The sequence below is a fragment of the Alligator sinensis genome, unplaced genomic scaffold (genome assembly GCF_000455745.1).
Source record: "Alligator sinensis unplaced genomic scaffold, ASM45574v1 scaffold188_1, whole genome shotgun sequence".
Classification (NCBI taxonomy): Eukaryota; Metazoa; Chordata; order Crocodylia; family Alligatoridae; genus Alligator; species Alligator sinensis.
The window spans coordinates 801,004-821,280 of record NW_005841903.1 but is presented as its reverse complement, the minus strand read 5'-3'; the positions used below and the strand labels follow the sequence as shown (position 1 = coordinate 821,280).

The following is a 20,277-nucleotide window of genomic DNA, read 5'->3' as shown; positions in this document are numbered from 1 at the left end:
TTTCCCTATAATGTAGTACTACTATCCTGTTATCCCCTATCACCTCTAACCATAGGCATTTCAGTTAGAAATAGCCTTCAGGGTGTCTGAAAAAGAAATGGATATAATTCTCTAAATTGCTAATTTTTTCCTTGGCCGAAAAGTGAGTTTTGTCTCTAATAAATTCACCTTAGGCAATTTTGACTGTGATGTTACTAGTAGTTATTCAGACACTAGCTACGCATATGTTATTTGGTCTTTTCTTTGTGATACACAGTAGTACTTTCCAGGGCAGGACGGTGGTTCTTTGAAACATGTTGCAGTATTTTTGTGAGGCAGTGGGGAGGGTGTTGAGGGTCTATCAGTTTTTTGGGGTTTTTTCCTTCTATAATATTTTTCTACAAACATAAAAATCAACAATTTTTCAGGCAAGTAGTAGATTCTCTGCAGGTAGTGGTTCAGTTTCTTTAGCTGTGTTCAGTGATTTTTGTTTAAGACTTTCTTTGGTGTTAATGAAATATTTAACTGATTCAGATTAATCATATGATGTCCCTAATAGGTGCGTTTATCAAAGCGATAGTAGGCATTTGTCAAGCTTCAGGCAGCTACTTTAAAGTGAAGATAAAACTGTTACTTCTTAAACAATGAGTCCTGGTATAAAAAACTGATAAATCTCCAAGTAAATGTCTGGCCGTTTAAGGCCCTCCCTTTGTGCAACATTTGTTAATGAAAATTCAGCAAACAGAAGGCTTGCAGTACATAATACCTATAGCAGTTTACAGCATGTTAGCAATCTGCTGAATGATACAAAACAAACAGGTGATGTTTTTAGTACTCATACATTTTATATACTAAAACACCACAGTTGCTTAATTGGAGATTTTTTTTTTCAAAGAGTGTGTCATCCAAAAAGAACCTGATTTTTTTTCTTTTTTCAATGTGTGTGAAATTTTGCATATGGAATAACTTTTTATATTAGTATGTCCAGACTAACCATCTTTCTAACTCCAGGTCCAGTATTGTATTATGGCCAGTGTGTTAATTCATGTTGCTACTGGTTGCTCTGTTAATGAACAAAGCCACGTTTCAGTTTCTCTGATTTCTCATTTGAATCCAGACTGATTCCCAGCTGTCTATCCCTACATTTCACTGTTGAAATCTTCTTTCTTTAAACTACTTCAGACATATAAAAAGGAACTGGAGAGGTGTTGGATTAATGTAATCAAGTCGCAGATTATGATAATTTTAACTACTTTTTTATTTAGTGGCGGAGAAGGAAGAGGATGACAAGGATGATGGAGAAGAAGAGCTTGGAGGGTTGTTCCATGTCAGTCGTCCTGACAAAGAATCCAAACTAAAGGCTAACGGCCTTGACTGTTCCAAATTTGCAGTGGAAGTTCCCCAGGATTGGGATTTAGAAGAGGTACTGCTTTTGGGGAGAGAGCTCTTGCATTCTGTACTCTTAGGGCCACATTCAAGCCTGCATTGAGTTGCATCCATTTATTATATCACTTAAGAAGTTGCCTCCTAAAGAACTGCCATTGCTGCTATACCAAGGAGAAATGTTAAAGAAACAAACCCATATGAGTTAGGCAATTTTGCTTGTGTGTCACGTCCTCTCTGTCTACTCTCTTTTGTTAATCACTAGAAATATTCTCTCACAAAATCTTAGGATTTTTCTTTTTTTTTCTTCTTTTTTTTTGGTACTGTAAAGAGAAGTTAAAGGGCTGGATTGACTGTGCTAGGGCTGATGTTTTCCTATTTATTCACTGAAGTAGGTGTAGTGGTGCTGGCCCTTTCCTGGTGGGATAACCTCTGAAGGGTTGGGAGACATTATTCATTCTCTTCCACTACTACTGAGGGTGTCTACAGGAAAGACATTTTGATATAGAAAGCTGTATATAAAGAAATGAAATGAGGTCAGATTGTCTCTAAACCAGTGAAATGATTGCAGATGGAAGTACTGGTGAAGTGCTATATGTGGTGACAAATGACAGGTACATCAGGCAGTCTTTTTATTTTACAGGTTATGAGCAGCATTCGGGACTGCTTTGTAACAGGAAAATGGGAAGCAGATAAAGATGCTGCAAAGCTTTTAGAGGAAGATGGTAGGTATGATTATCTCTGAAAATGACTAATGAAGTCAGAATTTCTAATAAATACTAAGTAACTGAATGTAACTTATCTCTGATCATTTTATTACTTTTAAATAGGTAAGAATCACTAATGAGTGGAAATACTGTTTGCAGGGAACTGATTTGATCCCCTTTGTTTGTTTTGCTGAAAAGCAGGGATTATAGATGTAATGGAGGACAGGTGCATTTTTTTTTTATTTAAAAGATGGACATCTTTTAAATAAATTGTTTGAATACCATTAGCCCTAGTAGAGTAAATATCCAGCTTACTGAACTTTAAGCATATTGAATGTGTTCTAGATTTTTACTCTTTTCAGTCTCTGCCACCTGGTGAAGGCAGATGTCAGGTTGCTTTGAAAGTAACTTGAATGTGCAGGGACTCAGCAGAAACAGTGATGTGATGTTGTCAAAACTAAGGGACACTTTTCTCTCCTTCTGATGGTGTGGATTCACCCTCTGGGAGATGAGATTCCCCAGGGGTTACCAGATTTTACTTGTAACACTTGAAGGTAGCAATGTGAGAGATTTCTCATGATACAATATTGAAAAGAAAAAAGGGAAGCCACTTAAAAATGGGGCTGCTACTGCTTTACTATAGAGAATGGTGAAGGAAAGGTAGAAAACTGCTGTATAAAGCTAGTGGCAGGGAGGAAATGTGATAAATCCATAGTGAAAAATAAATATCCATAAAACCATAAAGGTCTGAAAAATACAAAACAGTGTAACCCTGTTGCTAACCAATGGGCATGGTGACTGCTGTTTTTACAGAAGAACTTTATGGTGATTTTGAGGACCTTGAAACAGGAGTTGTGTATAAAGGGAGACCTGCTGTTGAAGAGGATGAGGTATGATTTGCAGCTTGCTTTTCATCATTTGTTTCATCTTTTAAGCTTTTGGGGACCAAATACAAAGTTGTTTGTAGTTCAGTAGGAACAAACTAATGGGGAAATTCCAAAATCAAATAGATATGTTTGTCCATTCTTATTTTCAGTAGGACCATTCTTTTAGTACTGGATGGTCAGCCTATACAACTCTTTATGCTGAACTCATAAATAGCGGAATTAGAAGTCAACTCACTATGGTCTCAACAGTAGAGGGTAGACTTAATCAGCTTGTTTAAATCTCAGCAGTATTCAGGTAATGAGTGCTGGAAGCTGAATATTCTTCGTATTTTAAATTCATCTTTTCTCAAGTATTGAAATAAAATAGGAAATTAGGTGAGGGACTAGAGTGTTAACCAAGGAATAATTGTAGGATAGACATCAAAAATGTCAATATAAAACTATGTAATATTGCCATATGCTGCTATAATATGCTCTCACCTATATGCTTGAGGTTACTATTGTACAGTCTAAATTTTAGGAAAAAAGACAGGGTTCTATACTAGATCTCTACTTACAATGAAGAAACGTTGACATAGTTTAGTTGGATATTATGTCTAAATCTGTTATCTGCAGGGCATTGTAACTTTTTTGAGGCGCAGTAATGCAGATTATAGCACTCTGTGGGTAAAATCCTCTCTGTACAGGAAGCCGTGTTTATTAGGGCTGTGTGAAGCTTCAGTAGCTGATTTGATTTGGATGAGATTTGGCCCAATTTGAGGACCGAATCTGAATCTGAATTGAATCAGGAGACCAAGTAAAAGCTCTGAATTGATTCGAAAATGCTTTGGAAAAGATTTGGCCAATTTGAAAATTTGGCCATAAACTAAACAGGCAGCTGATAGCTGCCTCTAGCTGGTAAGTCTGTTGGAGTTGGGGGGGGGGGGGGGGGGGGTGGGGGGAGGAAGGGGCGTGGGGAAGGGAGGGATTGGGCCTAGGGCTGGGACAAGATGCCCAGCTGGGGCGGTGGGCATGTTACTCGGGGAGGGGTGCAGGATGTGGGCCCAGCAGCGCTGGGAGGCCTCTGAGGGCTCATGGCAGTGGTGATTGGGGCTTCTGAGGGCTCATGGCAAAGCCTCCCTGCGCAGTGCGGGCAGCAGGGATTGCCCCACCTCTGCTTGGCACCTGTGTGGCAGCTGCCCCATGGTGTGAGTGCAGCATGGCTTGGCAGGGCACCACATGCTGTCATTTTTGTCATTTGTATATGTACAGATAATGTGTTCATGGTACAAATTTCATGTGGTTTGAGGAACTCTCCCTCGCTGCCACACCAAACAATCGCATAGCATCAACATATTATTGTCTGTGTAGCTTTCTCTGTGCACTCTGAGCTAAAATGATGGCTTCAGTCGTCATCCAGTTAATGTCATTCATTCGAGACTGGTCTCAGCTTGTGTCTTTAGAGAAACAGTGTTTTAAAATGTTGGTTCTGTGATGTCTTCTAGCCAGCCTGATGAATCAGATATTACAAAGGTGCAGCACCACCAAGGTTCAGAGGCCTCAAACAGAGATAATGGTGAAAGTTTATTCATTTAGCCCCCAAATAAATGCCCTCAGACAGAGCCCAACCCCAATTTGAAACTAATTTTCATATATAAAAGCTATTAAGCTCACATGTATAGAAGGAGAGCGTATAACACCAATTTCAAGATAACAGGAACAGGTCGACTTGGAAGAGTTTGGAGAACTGTGCTCGTTTGAATGAGTGACTTGCCTCTTGTTTTTCAGATTTCTTGTCCGGCTTCTGTATTTCCTTGGAATGTTCTAATTCAGCTGAGCACATTTTCTCTAGATGAATTATTCTTTTCATCCCTCTGCCATCTTCCTGTGCTAGAAAGGATTCTCCCTTTTCTAGCAGCCCCTCACTCAAATGATGTGGGACTTCTGTACAATCCCATGTCAGCCCTTATAGACATCATGGTACTTAACCATTCCAGGCATGGTGGGGCACTGTGGAGGCATAACACAAAAGTACAGCTGAAGCAACTCTGATCATATCCTCACTAAGACTTGCAATTCTGAGTGGGTTAATTAGAATACCACCCAGTGGTGTTACATCTGATTGATCTCGACTGCTTCGCCTGCTCAGAATGCATTACCACAGAATTGCCCGGTATAACTATCTATTGATGCTTGTCCGAAGAGTTTTGTCTGGAACTTCACTGTAGTATGGTCTCATGTATCAGACTATCACACTGAGAGCTGTATTAATGAAAGTTTGGGGCAATGAATGCTGTACTTACAGTATAATTATGAACCCAATCATAATAGTGACCAAATTTATTTAGAACACGTTAAAAATATGTAAAGTATTGTGAATTTTAATTTATAACATGTGACTATTATTTTTGTACTCGTTTGCGACACTTAGATTGTTACAAGCAGGCCTTGTTCAGGCAGGTCTAGTACAGACTTCTTCCACCCAACCTGTTTTGCACAGTACTGCACTCCCAACCTATATCACTCCAGGCTTGGGTCACTTAAGAACAGTTTCCTTTTATAATACAGGTGTGCATTTCAGATTAATTGTAATAAAACACACTGATTCTGGGTGCTGCACCTCCTGATGCTTGTTTTAACATCAAAGGTTTCTGATGAGGGCAAAAAGAATATTCTAAGGCCATGAAGCTCAGTTTCTCTTGTCCCTTACCCTCCCCTTATTCAACTATTTTTCTCTAAGATGCAAATTAGTATCATTTCTTGGTCAGAAATATAAGAACTGTTGGCCAGAATAGGATATTTTTCTTTTTAAGAAAATTTTAAAAGCTGTTTGATTGCCCCTTTTCTGACTAGGCTGTAAGTGAAGAAGAGGAGAAAGAAGAAAAAGAGCCCAAAGCAGAAGAGGAGGAAGAGAAGAAAAAGCGCTTGGACAAGAAACGCAAATTAAAGGAAATGTTTGATGCTGAATATGATGGAGGAGATGCTACATACTTTGATGATCTTAAAGGGGAGATGCAGAGACAAGCACAGGTGTGAGCTGGTGAACTTGGCTCTTTGTCTGACAGTAAAAGTTCTTATATACCACATTCTGTTTCTCTGAGGCATTAATGTCATTCAGCAACAGCTTTAGAAGTTATGTGCAAAAAACCTTGGAGAGGTCCTTTTTATGGGTGATCATTGTGATTCCATTATCATAAAAAAAAAAAGCCTTAATTAGAGTTGACTTATTGAGTCACTAACTCATGTAGGAAAGCATAGTACATGTCAGAAGCTACTTTTAAAATGCAGTATATTTAAAGGAGCCTAGTGGTTTGTGCATGATGTTGTGGTAGAACAAGCCAGTCATATTTGTTTTCATGGAAGAAGAAATGTCAGATGGTAGAGATAAGTGAATTGAAGTGTAAAGGTGGTCTCTATTACTAACATTTAAAAATATCAAAATCTTTATTGCCCAGATTATCATTAAAATACAAAGAAATATTTTCCTAATATGACTTCTTCATGTAATCAGTTGTTATAGTTGCTATATAGACATTATACACTCACAAGTGGGTATTTGCAAGGCAGTCTCTCCATTAAAATACCTTCCAGGTCATTGAAAAATTTGAGATAACCTGGTCTGCCTGCTGGGTGGGCATTCTCAAGGCAACCAGAGGGAGAAGTTGAGTTGTGCATTCCATCCTAGTGTTATATTAAATGAAAATCCTCAGAATATTTTTAACATTTTTTCCCCTTGTTGACATCGCATGAGAATATCGCTGGCTTATGTCCCAATAAAAAAGAACCTTTTTTTTTTCCACACAGTCTTCTCGTCTAACAAAATCTCACCCTTATTAGTCATTAACTCAACTGTTATCAGTTTGCATTAACCTCTGACATAAATGACGAAACAATAAGCTTGAGCATTCTAAAGTGCTTGCTAAGAACATTTTAAATGTAAGCAAGCCTCTTCCAGTAAAGGAATGAGACAATTTACAGCTCCTTCACTTAAAACCTATTAGAGATATGTGTAATGTAAGTACTATATTGCCATTGCAACCCAGCCAAAGTTTGCACCAAACTGGAGAAACCCAGACTTCACAAGTGCACTTTCCCCATGGATCTTTTTCTTTGTGTTAAAGCATTCGATGCATAATGCAACCTGCTGACCTGTATAACAGATTTCAAATATAGCTTCTATGAAGCGATCAGTAGAACAGCAAAATAAGACGTTCTTAGCAGTCTAGAACAGTGGGAAAGAACTATCTTTTTACAAGGATGTATTGATAATTTATATAAACTTATAACCCTTTTCTGTATTTCATCACATATACCAAAGGAAAGGACCTCCCCTTTGAAGCCTTAGGTAACACCTAAGTCACACCACCAAAAATACTTAAGAGCCACCCTCTTAATTTTTAATGGCACTTAGTTTTCAGAAGTACCTCAGTGATATCAGAGGCTAAGTGCACTTCATTAAGGATCATTGGCTTCTACTGGATGCTGTCTCCAGGTTGGAGCATATGAAGCTTAAACTTCTTTGTGTTAATCTGGATCTGTTTTCTAAATGGAACTCTCCAGGGAAGAATGTGTGGAGGTAGGCATCTGTTATTTTTGGAAGAAGTTAAAATACCTGGTAGGTTTATCCAGATACATGCTGTGTAAAAACATGCTGTTATGCTTTATATGTGGAACTGAAACCTGCCACACAAGAGTTGTTGACACTGGATTTCATATTTTGTTTTCAAATCATTAAAAAAAAAACCTTTTTGTTTCTCACATAGCTTAACCGAGCTGAATTTGAAGATCAAGATGATGATGCCAGAGTGCAATATGAGGGCTTCCGGCCAGGGATGTATGTTCGAATAGAAATTGAAAATGTACCCTGTGAATTTGTGCTGAATTTTGACCCTCAGTATCCAATTATCCTTGGTGGTTTAGGCAACAGTGAAGGAAATGTAGGATATGTTCAGGTATGTAGCCAAAGCTATGTGTTTGGTATAATGGTGCAGCCATGGTTCAAGTTGGGTGGAGCTTCTGTTTGTATTTCATTTCCTCTTTGGTGTGTATTAGCAAACAATGGAGAGAGTCATATTGTGAAAGGCCTAATGTTGGAAAGGGAGTTTGTGGTGTGGTTTAATTTAAAAATCAAATGGCTATCCTTTCGGCTTAACACAGGTTGGGCAATTAAAAGAAAAAAATATTAAAATATTACAGCCATACAAAGAGGCTCCAGTAAGGATTGGGTTGCACTGCAGTTTTGGTAAAACTAGGGGTGTGTGCATGCGTGTGCATTTCTCAGAAGGGTGCAAATTATTTTACCAGTCACTGGCATTAGGGCTTAGGTTGTCCTTTAGGTCAGGTACAGACATTAACACTTATACTAGTAAAAGTGATTGAAATCGGGCTGTACTTGTAACAACAGAAGTTCAGCACGCACGGATTGGTTTAAAAACGGCAGAACCTGGTCTAAAATTTGTCCTCCCTCACTTGTCCCCACCAGAGGGCAAATGTGTGTTCTGTTTTCTACCGATATAAACAATACCACTTACAGAAAACTGCATAACTTAGATCAATGCTGCTTTGGGTTGTTTGAGCATGTATACCTAACCTTGATGATAAGATTCATCCTTTTTTTTAATTAGTTGCGTCTGAAGAAACATCGTTGGTATAAGAAGATACTTAAAACCCGTGATCCTTTAATCCTCTCATTGGGATGGAGACGATTTCAGACTATTCCTATGTACTATGTTGAAGATCACAATGGGCGCCATAGGCTTCTTAAATATACTCCACAACACATGCACTGTGGAGCAACTTTTTGGGGTAAGCAGTTGGAGTTGGCATCTGCAGCCATATTGATAAATTATAAAACTGGCTAGCCTTAAAGAAAGCATTAGGAATTCTCTGCAAAAATAACCCCTTAAGGGTAAGGAAGAGTCCTTTAAAACATATACCCAATGAGATGCAAAATAAGGGTAATAAAAATAGCTTCCATTGAAAAGAAAAAGGGTGGTAGTGGTAGGAATGTTTTGCATGTTGTATACAGGCTGTTATTGAAATTCTGATCACCCTGGTTTCAAAATTGCAACAAATAGAAGTTAGCAGCTGTAGTTAGCCCTGGGTATCTCAATGCACAGGGAGAGGGTGTGTGTAAAAGGTGTAATTCTGCAAACAAATGCATACTCAAGTTAGTGCTTATGCCAAGTTAGTGCTCCACTGACTTCAGTAGAGCCACTCTGAGTAGTATGATAAACACCACATAAAACTTTTGTGGAGGACATTCAGCCCATAATGCTTAGCTCACTGATCTTATTTTGGCATTCTCAAGCTACCTTTCAACAAAAGCCAGATTTCAGCCAAATGTTTGTTATTCTGTTTGTACTTATTTAATTTTATTTCTAGGCCCCATCACTCCACAAGGGACAGGATTTTTGGCTGTTCAGTCCGTCAGTGGTGCAACAGTAAGTTTATCTCAGAACATTATTCACTTCCTACCGTTGGTCATTGCATCCAATGATGAGTGCCTTCCTGTGAAGTTTATTTTCAAGCTCATGTATTAACAGTGGGTATGAGGGGTGGGTTCTGGAAATCTGTTATACTCAGATACTGCGATAACAAGCATGAGATAAAGACTTGGACAGGAAACTGCTTCCTTTGGTAACTGCTTTAGTATCATCTGTGCTAAAAATGACAAAATCTCTTTTACTACTTTCTGAGGGGATGGGTTATATTTGCTCTATGAGCTAATGTCACTATAACCTCATAGTGAGGCGCAATTAATTGAAGAACAGTGATATGTTTCTACACTGTGGTAGATGTGAAATCCTAGTTATCAGAATGCTTCAAGAATCTTAAAATATTTTGGTAAATGGTGCTGTGCATATACCTTGTGTTTTTCTTGCATAGATTCCGTATGTATCTGGAGTTTCAAGGGGAGCGTGAGAGTAGCTTGATTGGTGATTTATTATTTCATCTCTGAGACAATGTTGCGATTGTGTCTTTTTTTTTTTTTAATTGAAGAGGTATCTTCACAGTATCTTAGTAGGAAAAGAATTATGGTTAGTACATTACACAGTCTGTCTTCTTGCTGGACCTTTGTGTGCACAGGTCTGTTTCATGGAGAAACACAATAAGGTTGATAATGAGAAGAAATCCTTAAGATTACATCCAAGTTAATTTGAATAACAGTTTTAAATATTTCATTAGTGCCTGGGTAGGGATGTGACATCATGCAATCACTCAACTAGTCATTCTGAAGTTAATTTTAATTTGTCATGCTGTTCTGCTACTGTCAGAGTTGTTGTTTGTGTACTCAGATGATGGAATATAATGAAATAATACCAGTGAAGTAAGTTCTTAACTGTTTGGTAGCAGGATAATTGTTTAATGATCCACACATCCAAACTGTTCTATATTTCAGCCTGATTTTCGGATAGCTGCTACAGGAGTTGTGCTTGATTTAGATAAATCCATAACAGTTGTGAAGAAATTAAAGCTGACTGGTTTCCCATTCAAAATTTACAAGAACACTTCATTTATTAAGGTATGTGCTTCTACTAATGCTGATAGAATAGATATTGGAAAGAAACACCATGTGAGGTGCTCTGGTTTTTCCTCTTACAGAACCCCCCCTGTTCTACCCAAATCAATGCATGTATGACAGTGTACTGGGTTTTATTAGGGTTCTTGATCTCTTCCTCTAATTTTATTTTCTCAGGTATATTTGATACAGCTTGTAAAAACATCCATTATTTTTCAGAGAATATAAACTATTATTACCTCTATTAGCCTTTCTGAAACCTCCTGTTGTGCCAATTATGTTGTTGTCCTCCAGGGAGTGTTATAAAAGTGGCATGTGGATAATCAATCAGTCAGCTTTCCCGATGCAAGATCTCAGTAGAATGTTAATTGAGTCCTGTTCATTCTTCATCCAGTCTTGGTTCTACAAAAATTATAAACTGTAGGATAAAAAATGAGCTCCTGCAGAAATTAGGACTTACCTGCTGTTGTGGAGCTGGCTGTGGGAAATATGTGGTACAGGACTGAATTTGCACTGAGCCATCCAGCTGTCTTTAGTAAGGGAAGCAGACCTTCAAGCATAAAAATCTGGAAATAAAGTGATTTAGGATTTGTCTGCCAGGTGCTAGCAAGGTGCCATGTTCTCTGAACCCAACAATGCACTTGATTATTTACTTAATCTTTAAGTATGTGAATAGTGTGCTTGACTTCTATGCTAGCGTTTTATTAAAGCAGAAACACGTGGGTCAGTGTTGTGTTGCATTAGAACCTTGCACCTAGTAATTTAAGTTACTTATACTTCATGGACATTTGTCAAATGTTATGTTACAAACAGATGCCCTTTTAAAAGAATAGATGCTTTAAAACTTATTTATTTCACAGATTTCTAGACATTAGGGGCTGGAAGGGACCTCAAGAGATCAGTGGGTGCAGCCCCCCCTGCCATAGGTGGGAAGTCAGCTGGGATCAAGTGACCCCAGCAAGAAATGAATTCATCGGGTTTTTTTTAAGGAATCCAGAGTAGGTGCTTGCACCACCTCTGGCTGGGAGGGGTGGTCCAGACCCTGGACACGCACTGTAAAGAACTTTTTTCTAATATCCAGTCTAAGTCGGCCTTCCTGAGTTTATGGCCATTAGACCTTGTTATCCCTTGGGGAGCTCTGGTGAGCAGATGTTCTCCCAGGTCCTGATGTATCTCTCTTATGAAGTTGTAGGCTGCCACCAAGTCCCCCCTGAGCCTTCTCATTTCCAGACTGAAGAGTACCAAGTCCCTCAGCCTCCTTGTACAGCCTTCCCTCCAGGCCTTGGATCATATGAGTGGCTCTCCTCTGGACTCTCTCAAGCTTCTCCACATCCTTCCTGAAGTGGGGGGCCCAATATTGGATGCAGTACTCCAGCTGCAGTCTCACCAGGGCTGAGTAAAGCGGAAGGTTGACTTCCCTGGTTTTGCTTGTGATGCATCGGTGGATGCATGCCAGAGTTTGGTTAGCTTTGCCCGCCACCACATTACATTGGTGGCTCATTCATCTTGTGGTCAATCAAGACCCCCAAGTCACTTTTGGTTGTGGTGATAGTAAGCATAGGCTGAGCCTGTAAGTATGCTGAGGGTTCTTCCTACCAAGGTGCAGCACCTTGCATTTCTCTGTACAGCACCTTGCACTTCACTTCACAAGGGACAGGATTTTGGGCTGTTCAGTTCATCAGTGTCATCTGGTTTTGGTCGTCCCACCTTGAGAGTGTGTCCAAGTTGGCCTGCATCCCAAGCCTGTCCTGCGGTGTGATGGCCCTCCCCTATAATTTGGTATCATTCGCAAATTTGGCCAGTTCACATCTGACTCCTGAGTCTGGATTGTTAATGAAAATGTTAAGGAGTACAGGCCCGACTACCAAGCCCTGTGGGACTCCACTGGTAACACCATGTTGATTTGCTCCCTTCAACTGGTACTCTTTGGGTCCGATCCCGTACCCAGTTGCCTAGCCATTGGACTGTACAATGATCTAGGCCACAGTTCTCCAGCTTAACCATGAGGACATCATGGGGAACTAGATCAAAGGCCTTCTTGAAGTTCAGATAAATGACGTCCACATCATCTTCCTTGTCCAGGGCATATGTTACCTGGTCGTAGAAGGAGATGAGATTGGTCAGGCAAGCCCTGCCAGACAAAGCTGTGTTAGCTGGCATTCAGAAGCTTGCCTTCTGTTAGTCTGGCATTAATGGATCCCTTGACAACTTTCTCCAGAATTTTTCCAGGGGTGGACATCAGATTGATTGGTCTATAGTTCCCCAGCTCATCCCTCCTCCCTTTCTTGTAGATAGGGACCACGTTGGCTCTTTTCCAGTCATCCAGGACCTCGCCTGTGCGCCACGATTTTTCAAATATCCTTGCCAAGGGGGATGCAGCGATGTCTGCCAGCTCTTTCAAGACCCTCAGGTGCATTCCATCTGGGCCTGCGGACTTGTGAATGTCCAGTTTCTTAAGGTGTTCCCTCACCTGATACACATGAATTTTGGGCCCGTCATCCGCTCCTAAATTGGTTTGTGCCATTCCTGGCAGTGTGATCCTCATGGGAGGATGAAAAACTGATGCGAAAAAGTCATTTAGGAGATTGGCCCTTCCTTGGGCATCTGATGTCAGTTGCCCTGTTGGATCTCTCAGGGGCCCAATACTATTCTTGTTCTCTTTCCTACTTCCCGCATATCTAAAGAAGGACTTTTTGTTGTCCTTGATTCCTGTAGCAAGCCTAAGTTCAGTTTGTGCCTTGGCTTTTCTCGACTGCTCTCTGCAGGTGTGGGTGAGTGTAGAGTAATCCTCCTTGGTAATGCTTCCTATGTTCCAGCTGGTGTAGGCTATTCTTTTGAGCTTAATGAGATCCACCAGTTCCTTATTCAGCCATAGGGGCTTTCTTGCTCATTGACTGCATTTCTTGCGAGAAGGAATGGCTTTGCCCTGTGCTTCAAGGATTGTATTTGAGCAATGACCATTGCTCATGTACTCCCTTTTCTTTGAGGGTATGGATTGTCTGACTGACCAGTTCTCTCAGTTTGCAGAAGTCGGCCTTCCCAGAGTTAAGGACTTCTGTTTTACCGAGGGGTTTGCCTGCTTTTCAGTGAATTTAAGAAGGTGACCAATTCATGGTCGCAGTCACCAAGCTTCCCCTCAATCCGCAGGTTGCTCACCAGGTCCTTCCCTTTAGCCAGGACCAGATCCAGCAATGCCTCTCCCCTAGTCACCCCATAGACCTCCTGGGTTAGGTAGAGGTCATCGATGCACGTGAGAAAACTACGCGACCTGTCAGATTTGGCCATGCAGTCACCCCAAAAGATGTCAGGGAAGTTGAAGTCTCATGACAATCGAGCATCAGGAGCATGTGGCTTTGACCATTTCCCTAATGAATTCCCAATCTAGGTCTTTCTCTTGGTTGGGGGGTCTATAGTAGACTCCTACAAGTAAGTCACTCTCCTTGTATCTTGACCCAGAGGGTCTCAAGACACCCTTCCTGGTTTGGAAACTCAGTCTGCAGTGACATAGAGAGCAACACCCCCACCCCTCTTCCCCACATGATCTCTCCTATACACAGTGTAACCCTCTACTGCCACCGACCAATCATAGGTGAAGTCCCACCAGGTCTCCGTAATTCCTACATGGTTGTAGTCATTATCACATAGGAGACGGGCCAGTTCTTCATGCTTGTTTCCCAAGCTCCTGGCATTTGTTTACAGGCAGTTAAGTCTGCCATGTGAAGTCCAATGCTTCCCTGAGGGGCAGTGTCAGGGCAGTGTAACATTATTGTGTTAAGAACCTTTGCCCTTTTAAGGTGTAAATTAGATCTTTTTTCATTAGATGATTATCTTAATGTGCTTGGCAGTATTAGTTTAAGTTAAGGGCAACATTTTAAGATCCTGATTCCTTGTTTATGTGAAACTGCTAGCAGATGGTGGTGCTTGTGTGGCCCATACAAGTCCATGTGGAGGGTAGTAGTATTGCTACTGTATTCATAATATGCCTAACAGCTTCAATTAATGACCACATTAATTGTTCAATTAATGACCACATTGAATGTCCTAGGGAATGTTTAACTCTCAGTTGGAAGTGGCAAAATTTGAAGGTGCAGCCATTCGCACTGTGAGTGGTATTCGAGGGCAGATCAAAAAGGCTCTTCGGACACCAGAAGGAGCTTTCAGGGCAACATTTGAAGACAAGTTGTTAATGAGTGGTGAGTTTTACTGCCATGTAAGATTAATAGGTGATTATTACCCCATGACTTTTTTTCCATTTCTGATACTGATGGCAGCACTAGCTCCTTTTTTCTTTAGAATCTCAAGTAACCTGAATGTGGATTGAGAGAGAAAATAACCTTTTGATTATCTATTACATATGCAATAAATGTACCCGTGACAAAAAACGATGGAAAATAATTGCTTACTTAACAGCAGTTTTCTGTTACGTTGTTCTTAAGCAGAAAAAATATAGATGAAGGTCTGTTTAGGTGATCTATTTCCTTTATCAATGTTAGTTTATTTTCTACCAGACTTTTTGGTATATTTTGCCTGGACAGCTTAAACAGAGGCAGCACTTAGTGGCATGAGTGCTAGAAAGGGACTTTATAAATAATCCAGAGAGTGTTGATAAAAGCCTCATAATAAATTCTTCTCTAGTCTTGTGTTTTGAAACAACAGATGAGTTCATATTTAGTCTATAGCACAACTGTGAGTGTTAATATTTGTATATGGCCTTTGGGTTTTAAGCTGTTATCTCCTGGGGTGGTAGTTTCTGGATGATGAAGTTGTACTAGTAGACGATAATAGGGAGTAGTAGGTAATTCTACTTAAAACAACATATAGAGGAAAAGACAGTATTTTTGGATGTGCTGCAGAGATGGGCAGAAACTATATGCAGGCTTCTTTTGCTATACACTGATCAGTTTTTTAATTAAGTAAGCATATCTAGGATAGTGATATTCAACTTCTGGCTGTTTAGGAATCTACAGCTCTTGGGATATCTGGTCATATATGCAGATTAGAGTAGAGCTTAGAGTATTAGAACATGCATTGCTCTGCCAAAGATGGTAAGAATGGTGTATAAGAGGAGTCCTGTCTAAAGTAGAGGTGAAATATTAGCATCAGGTGTGTTACTCACTTGATTATCTTGTTCAAATAATCTTTATTGGAAGTGTTTAATATAGCAAACCTTCTTGTCAGAATGAAGCAATTTTTTTTTTCTTTCAGACATTGTTTTTCTGCGGACTTGGTATCCTGTTTCCATCCCAGCTTTCTATAACCCGGTAACATCCTTGCTAAAGCCAGCAGGTGAGAAAGACACCTGGACAGGAATGAAGACAACTGGCCAACTGAGGCGTGAACGGGGTTTAAGAATAAAGCAAAACAAAGATTCCCTCTATAAGGTATGTTTTATACTTCTGTGATCCACAAATAAAAAAGGTTATGTAATGTCTCTGAAAGGTACCCTTGTGTTCTCACACGTGTGTGTGCGACTGTGCCCACATGTGTGGCCTGAGATGTGTTTGTTCACATACATCTCTTACTCACAGTGTAGTTTTAATCACTCTTCCTGGTATGCAGTGCAGACTGACAGTGGGGAGTGAGGGTGATGATTGTCTGCTCAGTAAGGACACATCACAGAGTGACCCACAGAATGAAAAATGAGAAATCTACTAGGTCAGTCAAATGAAACAGCCTTGGGGATTGAAGACTTCATATTAATCCAAAAAGACATTGGTCCTGCATTATTTCGCTCATGTCTATAGTCTTATAAACCATGTAAAAAAATCTTTGAATACGTTCTGGTGATCAGGGCGTAATTTCAGATCTCGTCCATAAAAAGTAATGAAACGTTGTCATATTATAACACAGGTGTAACCCATCATTCAATGTTGGGTTACACAAAGACACAATGTTTTTCTAAAGTGTCTGGAAGAAATATTATTTGGCAGAAATACAGCTGTTATGTATCTGATTAATTTTTTTTTCAGCCCATAGTGAGGGAGAAGAAGCATTTCAATAAGCTCCATATTCCTAAGGCACTTCAGAAGGCACTTCCATTTAAGAACAAGCCTAAGAATTATGAGAAGAAAGCTAAGCTTTCAAAGGACCAGTGGAGACCAGCTGTTATCAGAGAGCCTCATGAAAAGAAGGTAATTGTGTTTCATTTCGAAACAAACTATATAAAAACATGTTGCTTAGACTATTTTTGGCACTTATTTTAACTTTGGAGTCATTTGACAGTTAAAATGACCAAATTGTGACTCAGGTTCTACTATAGTGTAGTCAATTTTCTCAATGTTTAAGAACGTTTAAGTGCACTTGTCTTGTCACATGAAAGCCTTAGCTTTTGCTGTTTTCTTTTCTTGCACTTATTCTGCAATTATTTAGTGATGGAGAGGTAATGAGTGCCAGTAAAGGTAATGCACTAATCTAGGATCTGGTGAAAGTTTATTTATAGGAGGAAAGTTTATAGGAGCAAGAGGAACTAAACCTTAATTTAGCTTTCCTGTCAAGTTAAACAGTCTTAAAATGATATGCTTTAAATACTACCTTTTGATTCGGGCATTTCTGAGAATTTCATAATTGGTAAGCCATTCAACACCCATTCCATTAATCACTGCAATTATTCCCATTTTACAAATGGGAAAATGGAGGTGCAGTAAAATGAGTTGCTCATCCAAGATTTCCAGTCTTCATGTTGTTTGTTAAAGACTGTTACTTAGCATTTACCAGGGATAATTACATCTTTTCTTCACACATACATCATGTGAGTTTTCCAAAATGTGTACTTATTGGAGAATTTTCCTGTTTCAGATATCAGCTCTGCTTAGTGCTTTGGGTACAGTACACAATTACAAAGTGAAGAAAGCCAAATTAAAACATCGTGAACAGCTTAAAGAATACCTCAAAGTGAAGCGCAAGGAAGAGGAAGAGAAATTTAAGAGACAAAAGGAAGCCAAGAAAAAACTGTATAGAATTATTGGACAAAAAGAGAAAAAGAGACAGAAGTCAAGCTTGAAAGGATCTGCTGGGGGAGAGAAGTGACATCAGAGCTCCATTAGAATCATCTGGAAGATAGATAGCTATGCAGCTTCCTGTTAAGACAGTCAAAAGACAGTATCTACAACTGTGCCGTAGACTAAGTTGAACTTGCTTTGAAAGTGCAAGGAAAATAATGCAAATACTGACCTTGTTTATGTTCCTATCATATGGAAATGTGTATAAATAATATTTTAAATTACAAATTTCTAGGTTTTTTCACTGTTATACTGGAGAATGTAGTATTTCACAACAATCATCTTCACACAGTACACTGTGACCATTAAAAGCCTTTTAGTGTTAATTAGGGAATATCATTAATTTATAAATGGATCACCTGGATTTCAGTGGTCTGTCTTGGATTAAGATTTAAGGTTGTGTGAATAAGAATGTTTCAATTTTTCTCTGTGCTGGTAATGTCATTTTTTAATTCTACCCTTTGTCAGACCTTCTATGAAAAGGTAAGAAGATCACGGTTAGTATTGGCAGCTGGATCCAGAGGGCAGGAAGTTTGTGTTTTATGGCTATGGTATCATAATAAATGTTGCACATGTAGCCATTTCCAGATTCCTAGATCTTGTGTTCCTGAATATAAACACTGCAGACAAACTACCCTAGCCAGTGCCCTTCCTGTAATTTGAAGCCATGTTTTCAAAAGGAACAAATGTTTCTCTAAGGTCTCCCGTTCATAGTCAGTGTTTAGGCACTTCTTCACTGTCCATTTAAACTGAGGCTGGAACATGGTAACACCTGTTCCACATGCAAGTACATTTTGGATCATCTTTGAGTGCAAAAGTGCTTTTTTTGTTCACTCAGGGTCTTTTGAGAACACCCATGCCACTTTTGGCTTACCATCTCAGTTGTTGGTATCATTTTAAACTTTTCCAAGGTTGGGGTGGGGATGGAGAGTTTCAAGTGTGTTCATAGATTCATAGATTGTAAGGCTGGCAGGGACCTTGGAAGATCATTGGGTCCAGCCCCCCTGCACCAGGCAGGAAAGACACCTGGGGTCAGGTGACTGTCCAGTCTCCTCTTGAAGATTTCCAGGGTAGGCGATTGCACCACCTCTGGAGGGAGCGTATTCCATAGTCTGGACACTAACTATGAAGAAGTTTTTCCTAACGCTGAGCCTGAAATTGTCTTCCAGGAGTTTGTGGCCATTACTTCTGGTTTTCCCCTCGGGTGCCCTGGTGAACAGATGCTCACCGAGCCCTTGATGTTGTACTCCCCTGACGTAGCAGTAAGCTGCTACCAAGTCCCGTCTCAGCCTTCTCTTTTTCAGGTTGAAGAGTCCCAGGTCCCTCAGCCTTTCCTCGTATCACTTGTCGTGCAAGTCCCATATCATACAGCTGGTCCTTCTCTAGACACTCAAGCTTTTACCACGTCCTTGTTAGAACGTGGTGCCCAGAACTGGATGCAGTACTCCAGCTGTGGCCTCACCAACGCCAAGTAGGGTAGAAGAATCACTTCCTTGGTTTTGCTGGAGATGCATCGATTGATGCATGCCAGAGTATTATTTGCTCTTCTGGCTACAGTGTGTCACTGCTGCTTCATATTCATACTGTAGTCTATTATTACCCCCAGGTCCCTTTCATTCATGGTGCCAGTCCGTTTGGCACCACCAAGGCTGTAGGTCTGTAGGATCTTGTTTGTCCTCAGGTGGAGCACTTTACATTTCTCAATGTTGAACTTTATCTGGTTCCGACTTGCCCAACTTTCAAGCCTGTCTAGGTCCGCCTGTATCTGTAGCCTATCTTTAAGTATGACTACGCTTCTCCATAACTTGATGTCATCCGCGAACTTGGCCAGTGAGCTCTTCACCCCCACATCCAAATCATTGATAAAGATGTTGAAAAGTACTGGACCAAGCACTGACCCTTGAGGGACGCTGCTGCCCTCTTCTCGCCAGGACAACATAGATCTGTTCATCAGGACTCTCTGAATCCTGCCCTGCAGCCAGTTTCATACCCACCTGACTGTCTCACAGTTAAGCCCACAATCCTCCAATTTTCTCATGAGAATCTTGGGATACCAGATCAAAGGCTTTTTGGAAGTCAGGGTATACAATGTCAACTTCCTCTCTTATCTAGGTGGCGAGTTACCTGATTGTAAAAGGAGATGAGGTTGGTAAGACCAGACCTGCCTGCGACAAAGCCATGCTGGCTGTCATTCAGAATCCCACCTTCTGCAAGCCTATCACACATAGACTTCTTAATTAATTTTTCCAGGATTTTCCCTGGGATAGAAATTGGGCTAATTGGCCTATAGTTACCTGGGTCCTCCCTCTTCCCATTCTTGAAGATGGGCACAACGTTGGCCCTCTTCCAGTCCTTGGGGACCTCTCTGGAGCACCACAAGCTTTGGAAAAGTTTCACCAGGGGCTCCGCGATAATTTCAGTCAGCTCCTTTAGCACTCTCAGGTGGAGTTCATCTGGTCCTGTTGACTTACATGTCTAATTTCTTTAATTGATCACACACCAGATCTATGCCAACAGTTGGAAGTCAGTCATTTCTGCCCTGCTCATTCTGTACCCTATCTGGCAAGATTTCCCCTTGGCCCAATGAAATACCACTGCAAAGTAGTCATTCACCAGTTCAGTTTTCTCTTGAGTGCTGGTTACTAGCTGTCCTGAGTTGTTGAGCAATGGTTCCACACTCTCATTTATTTTCCTCCTGTTCCCTAAGTAGCTAAAGGAGGACTTCTTGTTGTCCTTGATTCTTGTTGCTAATTTAAGTTCAGTCGCTGCTTTAGCCTTTCTAATTTGTTTCCTATAAGTGCATGCAGTTGTTGTATAGTCCA

General features: G+C 40.3%; 1 protein-coding gene across 4 annotated transcripts in view; it reads left to right on the top strand.

The window, feature by feature from the left end:
• BMS1 (BMS1, ribosome biogenesis factor) overlaps positions 1–18,483 on the top strand; it is a 36,586-nt gene extending 18,103 nt beyond the window's left edge. For all 4 annotated transcript variants that reach the window (XM_006018477.3, XM_025197719.1, XM_006018476.3 and 1 more), the window contains 12 exons: positions 1,245–1,402; positions 2,006–2,087; positions 2,883–2,959; positions 5,789–5,965; positions 7,699–7,887; positions 8,560–8,740; positions 9,320–9,378; positions 10,338–10,460; positions 14,503–14,650; positions 15,663–15,838; positions 16,427–16,588; positions 17,253–18,483. In XM_006018477.3, the coding sequence (XP_006018539.1) occupies positions 1,245–1,402; positions 2,006–2,087; positions 2,883–2,959; positions 5,789–5,965; positions 7,699–7,887; positions 8,560–8,740; positions 9,320–9,378; positions 10,338–10,460; positions 14,503–14,650; positions 15,663–15,838; positions 16,427–16,588; positions 17,253–17,483 (1,763 nt within the window). In that variant the 3' untranslated portion in view covers positions 17,484–18,483. The remainder of the gene's footprint in view (positions 1–1,244; positions 1,403–2,005; positions 2,088–2,882; positions 2,960–5,788; positions 5,966–7,698; positions 7,888–8,559; positions 8,741–9,319; positions 9,379–10,337; positions 10,461–14,502; positions 14,651–15,662; positions 15,839–16,426; positions 16,589–17,252) is intronic.
• Positions 18,484–20,277: the final 1,794 nt, after the last annotated feature.